Raw genomic sequence first — 14,694 nt, forward strand, 5'->3', positions numbered from 1 at the left:
GAGGTGCTGTGTACTACAAAAAAATGCAGCATGTCTTCATGTCACCACACGTCATTACACCATGTCACAATGCACTGCGGAGTACAGTGCATAGACTTAAATCAAGTGTCTTAATTCAAGTGGTTATTAATGTGGGTGAATAGCCAGCACAGCACCACATCCTGAAATTTAGAAAATTTGGAGGAACGGATATTGGGACTTTGAAGGTACTACATACAGACTAACAGATTTCCTAACAAAGTATCATTCATTAAACAAAAATGTTAAAAAAAATATTCACATAAAAACATATGCAGTCTTGACATGTGTCTTGTTATTCTTAGTTCCATAGCAGTGTCAGTTTCAACTCCCAACATGTTCCAACATGGGCTTCTTCAGGGTATGTATGAACCAGTACTGATCAAAAAAAAAGAAGGTGTAATTATATATGACAGAAATTAAATTACAGTACAGTTCTAATTTTTAATCTTACTGTAATTTTATTTATAGTGTTATGATCAGTATTGGTTAATACATCCCCTGAAAAAGCCCAATGGGCGAAACATGTTGGGAGTTGATACTCTGACACCGCTATGGAACTAAGAGTAACAAGACACATGTTTAGACTACATATGTTTATATGTTTATATGTACATATGTTTTTCAATATAATCGTTCAATAAATGAGAATTTTTTTATGAAACCTATGTTAGTCTATACGTAGCATCCTCACATTAAAATATTAAAACCTAACTCCAACATTTTTTTATAACTGTATCATTAGTGAGCACCTGAGTAATAGGTGGCTATACTACCTTAATGCCGCTGCTGTCAGCCTACAGAGCACCAGAGCCAAGGACATAAATACAAATCATGGGTCTGCATAGCAAAATTATGACACCCACCACCCAGTGAAATCTTTGAAGCACCTGACATTTTGTGAACCTTTTCAACAGGTCCTTTTACTGCTGGTCTGCAGCCTTTATTGTCAGCTACTTTTATCTCCCATTAATCGGTGTTCTGTGATGGTCTATACATCCCTTCTATTTTCATATCTTTTACACTGATGGACAGTGGACAGCCCCTCTAATAAGACCTCATGTACATTGGTGGACAGGGCAAGATTCCGGATAACAACTCTTTTCAAAATGGTGGTCAACACAAATGGCTCTATTACATTAATCATCGCTGTAAATACCCCCTTACCTTGGTGGTCAGTGTAAATATCCTTTTACATTGGCGGTCAGTAAAGAAGTGCTCCCTTAAATCTCTAAATTGGTGCTAAGTGGGAGAACCCCCCCCCCCCCTTTACACCATCAGTCAATAGTAGAAAAATATGTCCCTCCTTAAGTTAATTGGTGTTCAGTGGGAGGAAAACTCAGCTAAAGCAAAATCATTAATGTTGATAGTGATTTTCCCGGGAGAGAAAATGCTCTGTTGGTTTCATCACCAGCTCTGCCGTAAAATGTTATATTGAAACTATGTGGGCATCCTCTGGCTGGAGGTAATCAGTCAGGAATTGTCTACAGTAGAGATGCTGGCTGGGTCGGTATGTGATGGATGGAAAAATAATAAGCATCATATAGAGCTGTGCCACTCAAGCTCTACTAATACTATAGTGATAATAACCCCAATGACTGCAGATGAACCTGTCATTGTCATTTGCTCACTTAGTAAATGTTTAGAAACTGCACTTTGTGGATGCCTGTGTATATGTGTGTGCTAGGGTCAACAATCTACAAAAAAAGCGAAGGATCTAGAAAGAATTTTGCAGTGATTATCTACAATGGGGGACAGGTTAGAATCAGTATATCCATGCATGTCCTCTGATAAACCTCACATTTGGACTGAATTCAAGTATAATGACATCAGCATTTTTGTACTATCAAAAAACAAGCTTGAATGCACAGATAAAAAGCCTAACTTACTAAACTATGGGTCCAAAAGTACAAAATCAGTTATTTCTCTGTACTGTCCAGAACATTTGCAAATAATTCTAGCTGATGTGCAAAATTGACAGAAGGGAATTCTGTGGTTCAGAACATTTCCCATGTAGCTGGTGTTTTTTGTTTATTAAGAGAGAGAGAGAGAGAGAGAGAGAGAGAGACACCACCCATAGTCTGGAACTCAAGAGTGCCATCAACTAACTCTTGCCCTATGTTATATGCATTCTCGGCCAATCAGAAGATGGAACGCACCCATTGGCTCATTTGTCCATAATTTTGGTCAGATCTATATAGTTGTGTAGAAAAATGCCCTTTTTACCCAGTGCAAAAACTTTCATCCAATATCTAAATTGCTGGATTAGTAAATTCCAAAAGCCAGTATAAAGGAATAGTAGCGGTAAAAAAAAAAAAAGTTCTTGTGGGTTTATGAATCTTTTTGGTACAATTCTACTTCAAGGGGGCATGGTGGGGGGGGGGGGGGGGTGTCCTATCCCTATATACTTTTGCTAATAGGTATCCCTTGTTTCCATCTCACAAAGTTGGGAGGTACAGTGGATATTAAAATCTACACACCCCTGTTCTAATGTCAGGTTTCTGTGATGTAAAAAAAGAGACAAAGATAAATCATTTCTGACATTTTTCCACCTTTTTTCCACCTTTAACCACTTCAGCTTAGGAAGGTTTTAGCCCCCCCCCCCCTCCTGACTATTTTTTTGCGAAACAGCACTGAGTTGCTTTAACTGATAATTGCACTGTCGTGTGACACTGTACCCAAATAAAAGTTGGGCTTTTTTCCCACAAATAGAGCTTTCTTTTAGTGGTATTTGAGCACCTCTGCGGTTTAAATTTTTTGTGCTATAATCAAAAAAAAAAAAAAAACAATATTGTTTTACTTCTGCTGTAAAACACAGCCAATAAAATTTCTATTTTAAATATAATTTATTCATATATGTATTCGTAATTGTTTGTGCAAACGTTATAGCATCTACAAACTATGGGATAGATTTATGGACTTTTTTTTAAATTATTGTTTTTACTAGTAATGCGATTTTTAGCGGGACTGTGACATTGAGATGGACAAATTTGACACTAAGTGACACTTTTTGGGGACCAGTGACACCAATACAGTGATCAGTGCTTAAAAAAAAAAGTCACTGTATAAATGATGCTGGCAGGGGAAGGGGTTAACATCAGTGGCGATCAAAGGGTTAAGTGTGCTCCTAGGGAGTGCTTTCTAACTGTGGGGGGGAATGTTGTGACTGGAGGAACACAGAGATCCTTTGTTTCCTCCCTCACAGAACGGTGGTCTGCCTTGTTTACACTCTCCTGTGAACGATCGTGGAAGGCCAGCTGGACCCACTGATTGGCTCCCACTGTGTCCAACCACAGCAGAAGCGGAGCTCTGGCAGCATGCCCCAGAGCCGACCTATGGAATCACATACAGGTATGTGTCTTTACGCTTAAGGGTCGCCCTGCCGCAGTATATGTACATGGGGAGATCCTTAAGGTTAAGGTGACCTATAAACTGTACAGCGCAGTTGATCAACAAACTGAAATCTTTTAGGTGGAGGGAAGTTAAAATAAAAAAAATAAAATATTATAGTTGCATAAGTGTGCACGCCCTTAACCTAATACTTTGTTGAAGCACTTTTTGATTTTATTACAGCACTCAGCCTTTTTGGGTACAAGTCTATCAGCATGGCACAACTTCACTTGGAAATATTTGCCCACTCTTCTTTGCAAAAAACACTCTAAATCTGTTAGATTGTGAGGGTATCTCCTGTGTACAGCCCTCTTCAGATCACCCCACAGATTTTCAAGTGGATTCAGGTCTGGGCTATGGCTGGGCCATTCCAAAACTTTAATCTTCTTCTGGTGAAGCCATTTCTTTGTTGATTTGGATGTATGCTTTGGGTCATTGTCATGCTGAAAGATGAAGAAATCACATGCTTTTGGGAGACTTCAGATGTGTTTTTACAAAATTAATCCGGGTTTGGATGTTTTTCTTCTTAAGAAAAGGCTTCCGTCTTGCCACTCTACCCCATAGCCCAGACATATGAAGAATATGGGAGATTGTTGTCACATGTACCACACAGCCAGTGCTTGCCAGATATTCCTGCAGCTCCTTTAATGTTGCTGTAGGCCTCTTGATAGCCTCCCTTCTTGTTGTCTTTTCATCATTTTTGGAGGGATGTCCAGTTCTTGGTAATGTCACTATTTTCCCAACTTGATAATGACTGTCTTCACTGTGTTTCATGGTATATCTAATGCCTTGGAAATTCTTTTGTACCCTTCTCCTGACAGATACCTTTTAACAATGAGATCCCTCTGATGCTTTGGAAGCTCTCTGTGGACCATGGCTTTTGCTAGAGGATGCGACTAAGAAAATGTCAGGAAAGACCTACTAAAACAGCTGAACTTTGATGACAGGTGTGTATTGACTCCTATTTAACATGAGTTTGAATGTGATTGCTCTATTCTGAACACACTTACATCTCCAGTTATAAGACGTTTTTTTTTTTCAATTGAGTTTTAAAGGTGGAGAAAGTTCTGAAATTATTTATCTTTGCCTCATTTTTTTACATCACGGAAACCTGACATTTTAACAGGGGTGTGTAGACTTTTTATATCCACTGTATGCAGAAATGAGTATAGTGTATATCTAAAGCTAGCCATGGATGGATCAAAATTCCACCAGTTCAGCAGGTTCATCTAAAGATTGAATTCTGTTGGACAGGAATGTTGAAAAATGTTAGTTTGATTTGTGCATCTAATATTTCATTTTATTTTTTGATCAGTCCACTGAGGAACACCACACTGGGAATTTTCAGCAAGTAAATTAATGTGGCCGGATAACATGACAGGTTTCTAAAAACTCAGTAGGTGTCGGCACCTGCTGCTCCCTTAAAGTGATTTCACCTGTTTCCCAACTTTTGATGAATCAGCTATCTGTAAATACTATAAAGAAACAATTTGCAAAGCAGAAACCAAAGATATTTACATGCTCTGGGTTGTTAAATAGAAGGGCCTTATATCACAATAAAAGTTGATGATACATACACTTGACTGGATTGTTCTCAAGAAGAAATCACACATCTCTAACGAAACCTATTGTGAAGACTCCAAGAGTTGTTTATCCAGCTGAACTCTAAATATTTATCGAGTCTGGCCAAAGTTAAAGGGGTTGTAAAGGTCCGTTTTTTATTTTCTAAATAGGTTCCTTTAAGCTAGTGCATTGTTGGTTCACTTATCTTTTCCTTCGATTTCCATTTTAAATGTTTTTTTTTCTTTGTTTTCTTTGTCTGAATTTCTCACTTCCTGTTCCTCTTCAGTAAGCTGTTCAGTAAGCCGTTCTGGCTGACTAACCACCGCTCCGATGATGGTGTGAAGTTTACTGAGGAGAAACAGGAAGTGAGAAATTCAGACAAAGAAAAAAAAACATTTAGAAGGGAAATCGAAGGAAAAGGTAAGTGAACCAACAATGCACTAGCTTAACCACTTCAGCCCCGGACCAATTGTTAGCCTAAGGACCAGAGGTCTTTTTACAATTTTGCACTGCACTGCTTTAACTGGTAATTGCGTGGTCATGCAATGTTGTACCCAAACGAAATTTGCGTCCTTTTCTTCCCACAAATAGAGCTTTCTTTTGATGGTATTTGATTGCCTCTCCGATTTTTATTTTTTGCGATATAAATGGAAAAAGACCGAAAATTTTAAGAAAAAAATATATTTTCTACTTTTTGTTATAAGCAAAATAGAATAAACTCAATTTTAGTCATACATTTAGGGCAAAATTTATTCAGCCACATGTCTTTAGTAAAAAAAATGTCAATAAGCATATATTTATTGGTTTGCGCAAAAGTTATAGCGTCTACAAACTAGAGTACATTTTCTGGAATTTACACAGCTTTTAATTTATGACTGCCTATCTCATTTCTTGAGGTGCTAAAATGGCAGGGCAGTACAAACCCCCCCCCCAATTGACCCCCATTTTGGAAAGTAGACACCCCAAGGAAATTGCTGAGGGGCATGTTGAGCCCATTGGATATTTTTTTTTTGTCCCAAGTGATTGAATAATGACACAAAAAAAGTTTACAAAAAGTTGTCACTAAATGATATATTGCTCACACATGCCATAGTTACATGTGGAATTGCACCCCAAAATATATTCTGCTGCTTCTCCTGAGTACGGGGATACCACATATGTGGGACTTTTTGGGAGTCTAGCCGCGTACGGCACCCCGAAAACCAATCACTGCCTTCAGGATTTCTGAGGGAGCAAATTTTTGATTTCACTCCTCACTACCTATCACAGTTTCGAAGGCCATAAAGTAGACACCCCAAGCTATTTACTGAGAGGCATGTTGAGTCCATGAAATATTTTATATTTTGCCACAAGTTGCAGGAATATTACAATTTTTTATTTTTTTTGCACAAAGTTGTCACTAAATGATATATTGCTCACACATGCTATGGGCATAAGTGAAATTACACCCCAAAATAAATTCTGCTGCTTCTCCCGAGTACGGGGATACCACATGTGGGGGACTTTTTGGGAGCCTAGCCACGTACGGGACCCCAAAAACCAAGCACTGCCTTCCGGATTTAAATATAAAACGCTACCAAAAAAACTGTTAGCGATCGCAGGGATCAGGCCTGACTCTGCAAACGCTGCAGTTATGTGTTTATTGTTTTGTAAGTGACAGTGATCAATCGATACTGCACTTGGGTGGGCTGGGCGGAGGGGCAAAACACAGGTGCTAGTAGGTATCTGGGCTGATCCTGCTAACAATGCGTTTTTTTTTAACCCTAAACTGCTGGGGACGTTAGTATAGATCTGATCAGATCAGATATTGATCTGTTCAGATTCTATACCACTACGGGAGGTTTATGCTTTGCGCGTGGGTGTTAGTGGTACTGGCACTAACCTAGCACTGCCTGGGGCGACGCAGACCGTGACCCTAAAACCTAATTGATATCCCCCGGCGGGTGATCAGGGGGTTAAACCTTTATTGGGTAATAAATGGTGGGTGCCCTGATGCTATAAAAAAGCAAACTAACTAACCAGAGTCACCCGTAACACTTATACGGTGATCACTGGGGAAAGGGTTAACTAGGGGCAATCAGGGGGTTCAAATTTTTATTAGGTAGTATATGGGGGTCCCTGGTGCTATAAAAACCTGGCGGTGAACCTAAAAAAATAACTAGCTACCTAGCGACACTAGTGACACTAATGCAGCAATCAGAAAAATGAACGCTTAGTGACAGTGGCAAAAGGGGGTGAAAGGGTTAACTAAGGGCAATCAGGGGGTTAAAACCATTATTGGGTAGTATATAGGGGTACCTAGCGCTATAAAAACCTGGCGGTGAACCTAAAAAAATAACTAGCTACTTAGCGGCACTAGTGAAACTAATGCAGCAATCAGAAAAACGATTGCTTAGTGACACTGGCAAAAGGGGGTGAAAGGGTTAACTAGGGGCAATCAGGGGGTTAAAACCATTTATTGGGTAGTATATTGGGGTACCTAGCGCTATAAAAACCTGGCGGTGAACCTAAAAAAATAACTAGCTACTTAGCGGCACCAGTGACACTAATGCAGCGATCAGAAAAACAATCGCTTAGTGACACTGGCAAAAGGGGGTGATAGGGTTAACTCTAGGGGCAATCAGGGGGTTAAACCTTTATGGGGGGGTAAGGGGCTACCCTGGACCTAACACTAACTGCCCTGACAGTTTTTACTGTCACAACTGACAGTGATCAGTAAATAAATGATCACTGCAATCAGTGACACTGTGACTGGGAGGGGGAGGGGGGGGCGATCGGGGGGGGGGGGATTTGTGTGCCTACATGTTAGTGTAGTGTTTGGTGCACTTACTTTCAGTGTTCTCCTCATAGTCCGGTCAAAAAGACCGCCCCGAGGAGAATGACATCACTTCCTCCCTGCCTGTGTTTACTATACACAGCGGGAGGAAGCTTCTCATTCGCCAGGAGCGATCGAGAGGGGATGGCTAGAAACCAACGGCCATCCCCTCATCCCGGATCGCTCCTGAAGCGAAACGGACCGCCGCATCCAGCGGGAGGGGGTCCGATCGGACCCCCCACCCACTGGAAGGCAAGCACGTACATGTACGTGCTTGTGCCTGTACATGCCATTCTGATGACGTACATTGCCATGCGGCGGTCCTTAAGTGGTTAAAAGAACCAATTTAGAAAATAAAAAACTAACATTTACAACCCCTTTAATTTCAAAACACTTAAAGGAAACCTATGAACTCTTTTCTACCCAGTAATATTTCAGAAAATATATGATGTTCAAATAATATAAATTATATTCCATCTCCTAGATATAATCGTGATTTCAGTAAATACTGGTGCAATAGTCATTCTGTATAACATAAAAATATATTATTTAGATTTAGAGGATATTAGAAGTGAGAATGTTTTTAAATATACCAATCATTATGGTCAATGACATACAGTATCTCACAAAAGTGAGTACACCCCTCACATTTTTGTAAATATTTTATGATATCTGTTCATGTGACCACACTGAAGAAATGACACTTTGCTACAATGTAAAGTAGTGAGTGTACAGCTTGTATAACAGTGTAAATTTGCTGTCCCCTCAAAATAACTCAACACACAGCCATTAATGTCTAAGCCGCTGGCAACAAAAGTGAGTACATTCCTAAGTGAAAATGTCCAAATTGGGCCCAAACTGTTAATATTTTGTGTGGCCACCATTATATTCCAGCACTGCCTTAACCCTCTTGGGCGTGGAGTTCACCAGAGCTTCACAGGTTGCCACTGGAGTCCTCTTCCACTCCTCCATGACAACATCATGGAGCTGGTGGATGTTAGAGACCTGCGCTCTTCCACCTTCCATTTGAGGATGCCCCACAGATGCTCAATAGGGTTTAGGTCTGTAGACATGCTTAGCCAGTCCATCACCTTTATCCTCCACTACTTTAGCAAGGCAGTGGTCAACTTGGATGTGTGTTTGGGGTCGTTATCATGTTGGAATACTGCCCTGCAGCCCAGTCTGTGAAGGGAGGGTATCATGCTTTGCTTTAGTGTGTCACAGTACATGTTGGCATTCATGGTTCCCTAAATGAACTGTAGCTCCCCAGTGCTGGCAGCACTCATGCAGCCCCAGACCATGACATTCCCACCACCATGCTTGACTGTAGGCAAGACACACTTGTCTTTGTACTCACCTGGTTGCTGCCACACACACTTGACACCATCTGAACCAAATAAGTTTATCTTGGTCTCATCAGACCACATGATATGGTTCCAGTAATCCGTTCTTAGTGTGCTTGTCTTCAGCAAACTGTTTGCGGGCTTTCTTGTGCATCATCTTTAGAAGAGGCTTCCTTCTGGGACAACAGCCATGCAGATCAATTTGATGCAGCGTATGGTCTGAGCATTGACAGGCTGATTCCCCCACCCCTTCAACCTCTGCAACAATGCTGGCAGCACTCATACATCCCCCATCACCCCCATCAAATCATTCTCTGTAGCTATTACCTTTTGTACCACCGCCCCCTCCCTGTAAGCTCTACGAGCAGGGACCTCCTATACCTTTTGTATTGAACTGTAATTGTGTTGTCCCCCCCTATAAATTGTAAAGCGCTGAATAAACTGTTGGCGCTATATAAATCTTGTATAATAATAATAATACATCTATTTCCCAAAGGCAACCTCTGGATATGATGCTGAGCATGTGCACTCAACTTCTTTGGTTGGCCATGGTGAGGCCTGTTCTGAGTGGAACATCTCCTGTTAAACCGCTGTATGTTCTTGGCCACCATGCTGCAGCTTAGTTTCAGGGTCTTGGCAATCTTCTTATAGCCTAGGCCATCTTTATGTAGAGCAACAATTCTTTTTTTTTTCAGATCCTCAGAGAGTTCTTTGCCATGAGGTGCCATGTTGAACTTCGGGTGATCAGTATGAGAGACTGAGAGCGATAACACCAAATTTAACACACCTGCTCCCAATTCAGACCTGAGACCTTGTAACACTAACGAGTCACATGACACCGGGGAGAGAAAATGGCTAACTGGGTTCAGACATTCATGGCTGTGTGAGTTATTTTGAGGGAACAGCAAATTTACACTGTTATACAAGCTGTACACTCACTACTTTACATTGTAGCAAAGTGTAATTTCTTCAGTGTTGTCCCGTGAAAAGGTATAATAAAATATTTTCAAATATGTGAGGGGTGTACTCACTTGTAAGATACTGTATGTGTGGCTATATATATATATATATATATATATATATATATATTTTTTTTTTTTTTAATCTGAATACATTTCTGGTGAATAAATCTGCTATTTTTAGTCTGTGTTCATATTGATTGATCCTGTATCTTAAAAATTATTATTGTTTAAAATTACTCATTTATAAATACCATGCAGGAAAATGATCATCATAAGCACGACATTTCAATGAGTGTCATGCATCATGTTTCATAAAGATATCACTGGATGATGTTATTGACAACTGATTTCATTGAGCATTTTTTTTTATTATTATCAAAGGGCTTGTTAAAAAAAAACTGTATTTATTTACTGTTCACTTTTTTGGTGAAAGAGTAGGAGCATTATGTACCCTCTAACTCATTTACATGGGGGGGGGGGGGGGCAGTGTCTGGTTGTCTTCTTGTTAAAGGGGGCTTCAAAATTCTGTCCAAACCTGCAGATCCCCCCAACTATTAAGCCAGGTTTGTGCCCTCATCAACATGAAGACAAGGTAACCCCCATGTTGAGGGCATGTAGCCTAGTATAATTTGGTGGGTGGCGCATGCTCTTTGGGCCCTTCTCTTTCCTGGCCAGCCAAGCTGCATGCTCAGATAAGGGTCTGGTGTGTGTTTTTTTGGGGGAACCTCCTTGTTTTTCTTTCCTTATTTATGTGTGGGGTTTCATCTAAAAATCCCTTTCAAAACCAAAGGTGTCCTCTTAAAAGTCATACCACACTTGAAGGGCCCGGTATAAATTATAAGGGAACCCCCACTACTTTTTGTGTGTGGGTCCCTCTTTAGGATCTTTTTTAGATGCTCATCTAGGATAATGAAATAGATACACGTAAAGGGACTTTCCAGCCATGTAAACAAAGGAGCCAGTGATAGTTAAAAAAAAAAAAGACCTTTGTATGAATTATGGGGTAACACAAAGGTCATTTGTTTCAGGTCTGGTAAGAATTTTAGGTGGTTTACTGGGCAAAAAATGATGTGAGGTCCCCCAAATTCTTTTTATAGACCCCTAGGGTCGACTATAGCTTCTAAGGGGGAATCCTATGAAAAATGAATGAGAAAAAGTGCAAGGTCCCCCCAGAGCTCTACACCAGACACTTGTCTGAGCATGCAGCCAGGAAGGCCAGGAAAGGAAAGGGGGGATAAGCATGCACCCTCACCCCTTCAACCGTATCAGGCCACATGCCCCCCTCGAGACTCTGGTATTCTGTTACAAACAAAATGAAGCAGCTGGCATCTGTCATTTTACACAGTACTGTATATAATAATGATATAAGGAATTTAATGTGGTTAAAATTTGTGTACCTAAAAAGTCCCGTAGGCCACTTTCTTTCTCTCTTTTTTTTTTCATTTTTCAATGAATTCAGCAGTGCCCAGTCACCCCCCCCCCCCCCCCCCCCCCCCCATGTCATTTGTTTGACAATCCCTGTCCTATTAGCCTAGAAAAAGGCCATTACTGTTATTTAACATGCTGTTCCAATTGAATTTATTGGGGTTCGGATTTGGCACTCAAACTTTAGAATGTTATCAGAACCCTGTATGAATCATAAACAGGTATGTTTGGCTCATCACTAGTGACCAGCTGCAGGGGTGGCTACAGCAGGGTGGAGGGTCACTCTGGTTGCTAAGTGGTGAAGCCATGGTGGTATGGAGACCACCAGGGTGCAGCCATAGTGATAGGACTGCTATTCATTCCTGATCGTGGTCTGCCATTGAGGCTGGGTTCACACTGATGCCAGATGTGGCACGCAGCAGGGGTCTGGTGCATCCCTTTTCTCCATTTCAGGGACAAAAGGGACAGCCCTGAAACAGAGCCAAAGACACACGGGACTCCTGTGCAAGCAGCTCCGGAATTGGATGCGGCGAAACCTACATCCAATTCGCACTAGTGTGAACCCAGACTTTCGTGATGCCTGATGTACACTTTAGCAACATATTTAAAAATCCAAGATCATACCTTGTGAAATGTTATGTAAGGTTTATTCATATTTATAATGTGCATATTTCCAATAATAGGCAAACGTGGTGGTCCAGGAGGATAATTTGGATGAACTTTTTTCTTCTGACTGAATAAAAAAATTGCCACTAAAGCACAGGTGACAATAGAGAGGACAATTGTAACCGGATCAGTTAAAAACATGTCTGCAGCAGAGCCTGGAGATAAAAAATAGAAATTAAAATGAGAAACTGAACAAAATTAAAGCAAGTAAGGAACTGGGGAAAAGAGCTTTGTATCAGGTATACCAGTGGAAATGTTCCTTTGGTCATTCCTGTGAATGTGTAAGGTAGTGCAGGCCCTTGTAGATAAACGCTGAGGTCCACAGAGAATCCTTATCATTACATCATCACTTTAACCACTTCGTACCCAGGCCAATTCTGACATTTCTCTACTACATGTAAATTTCATAATTTTTTACCTTGCAAATTACATAGAACCCCCAAACATTATATATATATATATATATATATATATATATATATTATATTTTTTTTTAGCAAAGACCCTAGAGAATACAATGGCGGTTGTTGCAACTTTTTATCTTGCACGCTATTTGCGCAGCAATTTTTCGAACACGTTTTTTCAGTAAAAAAATCATGCTTTAAAAAAAAACAAAAAAAAACAGTAAAGTTAGCCCAATTTTTTTGCAAAATGTGAAATATGAAGATACGCCGAGTAGATAGATACCCAACATGTCACGCTTCAAAATTGCAAGTGCTCGTGGATTGGCGCCAAACTTTGGTATTTAAAAATTTCCATAGGCGACGCTTTAAATTTTTTTACTGGTTACATGTTTTGAGTTACAGAGGAGGTCTAGGGAATTATTGCTCTCACTCTAACGTTCGCGGCGATACCTCACATGTGTGGTTTGAACACAGTTTTCATATGTGGGTGGGACTTACGCATGCGTTCGCTTCTGCGTATGAGCTCACGGGGACAGGGGCACTTTAAAAAAAAAAAAATTATTATTGTTAATTTTAATTAAATTTTTTTAGTTTGACACTTAAAAAAATAACAATTTGATTACTTTTATTCCTATTACAAGGAATGTAAACATCTATGGCATGATCTGACCTATTTACAGCGAGATCTCACCTCTAGGCTGGGAAGCCTAAAATAAAAAAAAATTTAAAACAATCACGGCTTCTCAGCTGAGGCGGCGCCGGTTTTTGAATGCAGAGGCTGGGGTGTGACGTCATAACATCACGCCCGGCTTCCGAACGATCATAGAGACTCTGACGACCATCTGGTCAGCTGGAAATCTCTATGATCAACATCCGGGGATTGGCGGATCCTGTGTCTGACTCGATGGAAGCGGTGAGTCGGTAGAAGCAGGTGGGAGGGGGGGAGTCGAAACAGCCGCTATGATCATTCTTATGGTGCAGGGAATCGCCGGCTGAAAAAGCCAATATTTAAATGATGTCTGTAGCTACAGACATCATTCAGATATAACACCACAAAATCGAGGACGTCCCAGGACGTCCACCCGGCGCAAAGTGGTTAAAGTGTGATGGCTGTAGCAGTGAGTGAAGAGTGCTTAAAGCATGAAGTTCACCGTGACACTTAATGTGTTTGTGTTTAATGGCTCCCACTGCCTCAAGGTTTAGGGGGCTACAATGGGGACTTATGCCGCGTACACACGATCAAACAATCCGGTGGAAAAGTCCGGCAAACTCAAGTCCGCCAAACAATCCCCCCCATGTGTAGCCTCCGGCATACTTTTTTGACCCGAAAGTACGGCGGACTTATGCCGCGTACACACGGGCGGACTGTATGGCCTACTTAGTCCGCCGAAACACATTTCAGCGGACAGTCCACTCGTGTGTGGGCTTCAGCGGACTTTTTCAGCGTGCAGTCCGGCGTACTAAGTATTTCGGATTTTTCTAAATACTGTCCGTCGTACTCGCATTTCGGCGGACAATCCGCCCGTGTGTATGCCAGTCCGCCGTACTTTTGAAATGAGCGGACTTTTCCCGCCCGGAGAAAAGTCTGCTCATTTCGAGCGGGTATCCTGGTAGACGGGGCCCGCGAAGGAGACGTCGCTGGCCCCGCCGCCTGGTATGGACTTAAAGGGGAACCCCAACGCCGAAAAAAATCGGCGTGGGGGTCCCCCCCAAGGTAAACAACAGAACCTTGTCCGAGCACGCTACCCGGTCGGCCAGGAAAGGGGGGCGAGCGAGCGCCCCCCCCCCTCCTGAGCCGTACCAGGCCACGTGCCCTCAACATGGGGGGTGCCTTGGGGAAGGGGGGGGGGCCCGGCAGAAGAACCGAAGAGGGGGACAAGACCCCCGAAGTCGAGAGAAGAGGCCGGCGGCGAGGAAGAAAGCCGGACTCCTCCGCTAGCAAAAGAGCTACAAGAAGATAGCGGAGGAGTCCGGCGAGAAGACCCCCGAAGACGGAAGACCCCCGGAGCTGTGCAATAAAGTATTTTATCTCGTGTGTTGTGTTTTTTTTGTACTTTTATTTTACAGGTGAATGGGTAGGGGTACATTGTACCCCATACTTATTCACA

General features: G+C 41.6%; 1 protein-coding gene across 1 annotated transcript in view; it reads right to left on the reverse strand.

The window, feature by feature from the left end:
• Window positions 1–14,694, reverse strand: part of LOC143986767 (uncharacterized) — a 126,891-nt gene that overhangs the window by 30,525 nt on the left and 81,672 nt on the right. Inside the window, exon 14 of the mRNA XM_077485172.1 lies at window positions 12,141–12,337. Within this exon, the coding sequence (XP_077341298.1) occupies window positions 12,141–12,337 (197 nt within the window). The remainder of the gene's footprint in view (window positions 1–12,140; window positions 12,338–14,694) is intronic.

The sequence above is a fragment of the Lithobates pipiens genome, unplaced genomic scaffold, assembly GCF_037356315.1.
Source record: "Lithobates pipiens isolate NorthernLeopardFrog02 unplaced genomic scaffold, aLitPip1_a1.2 Scaffold_18, whole genome shotgun sequence".
NCBI lineage: Eukaryota > Metazoa > Chordata > Amphibia > Anura > Ranidae > Lithobates > Lithobates pipiens.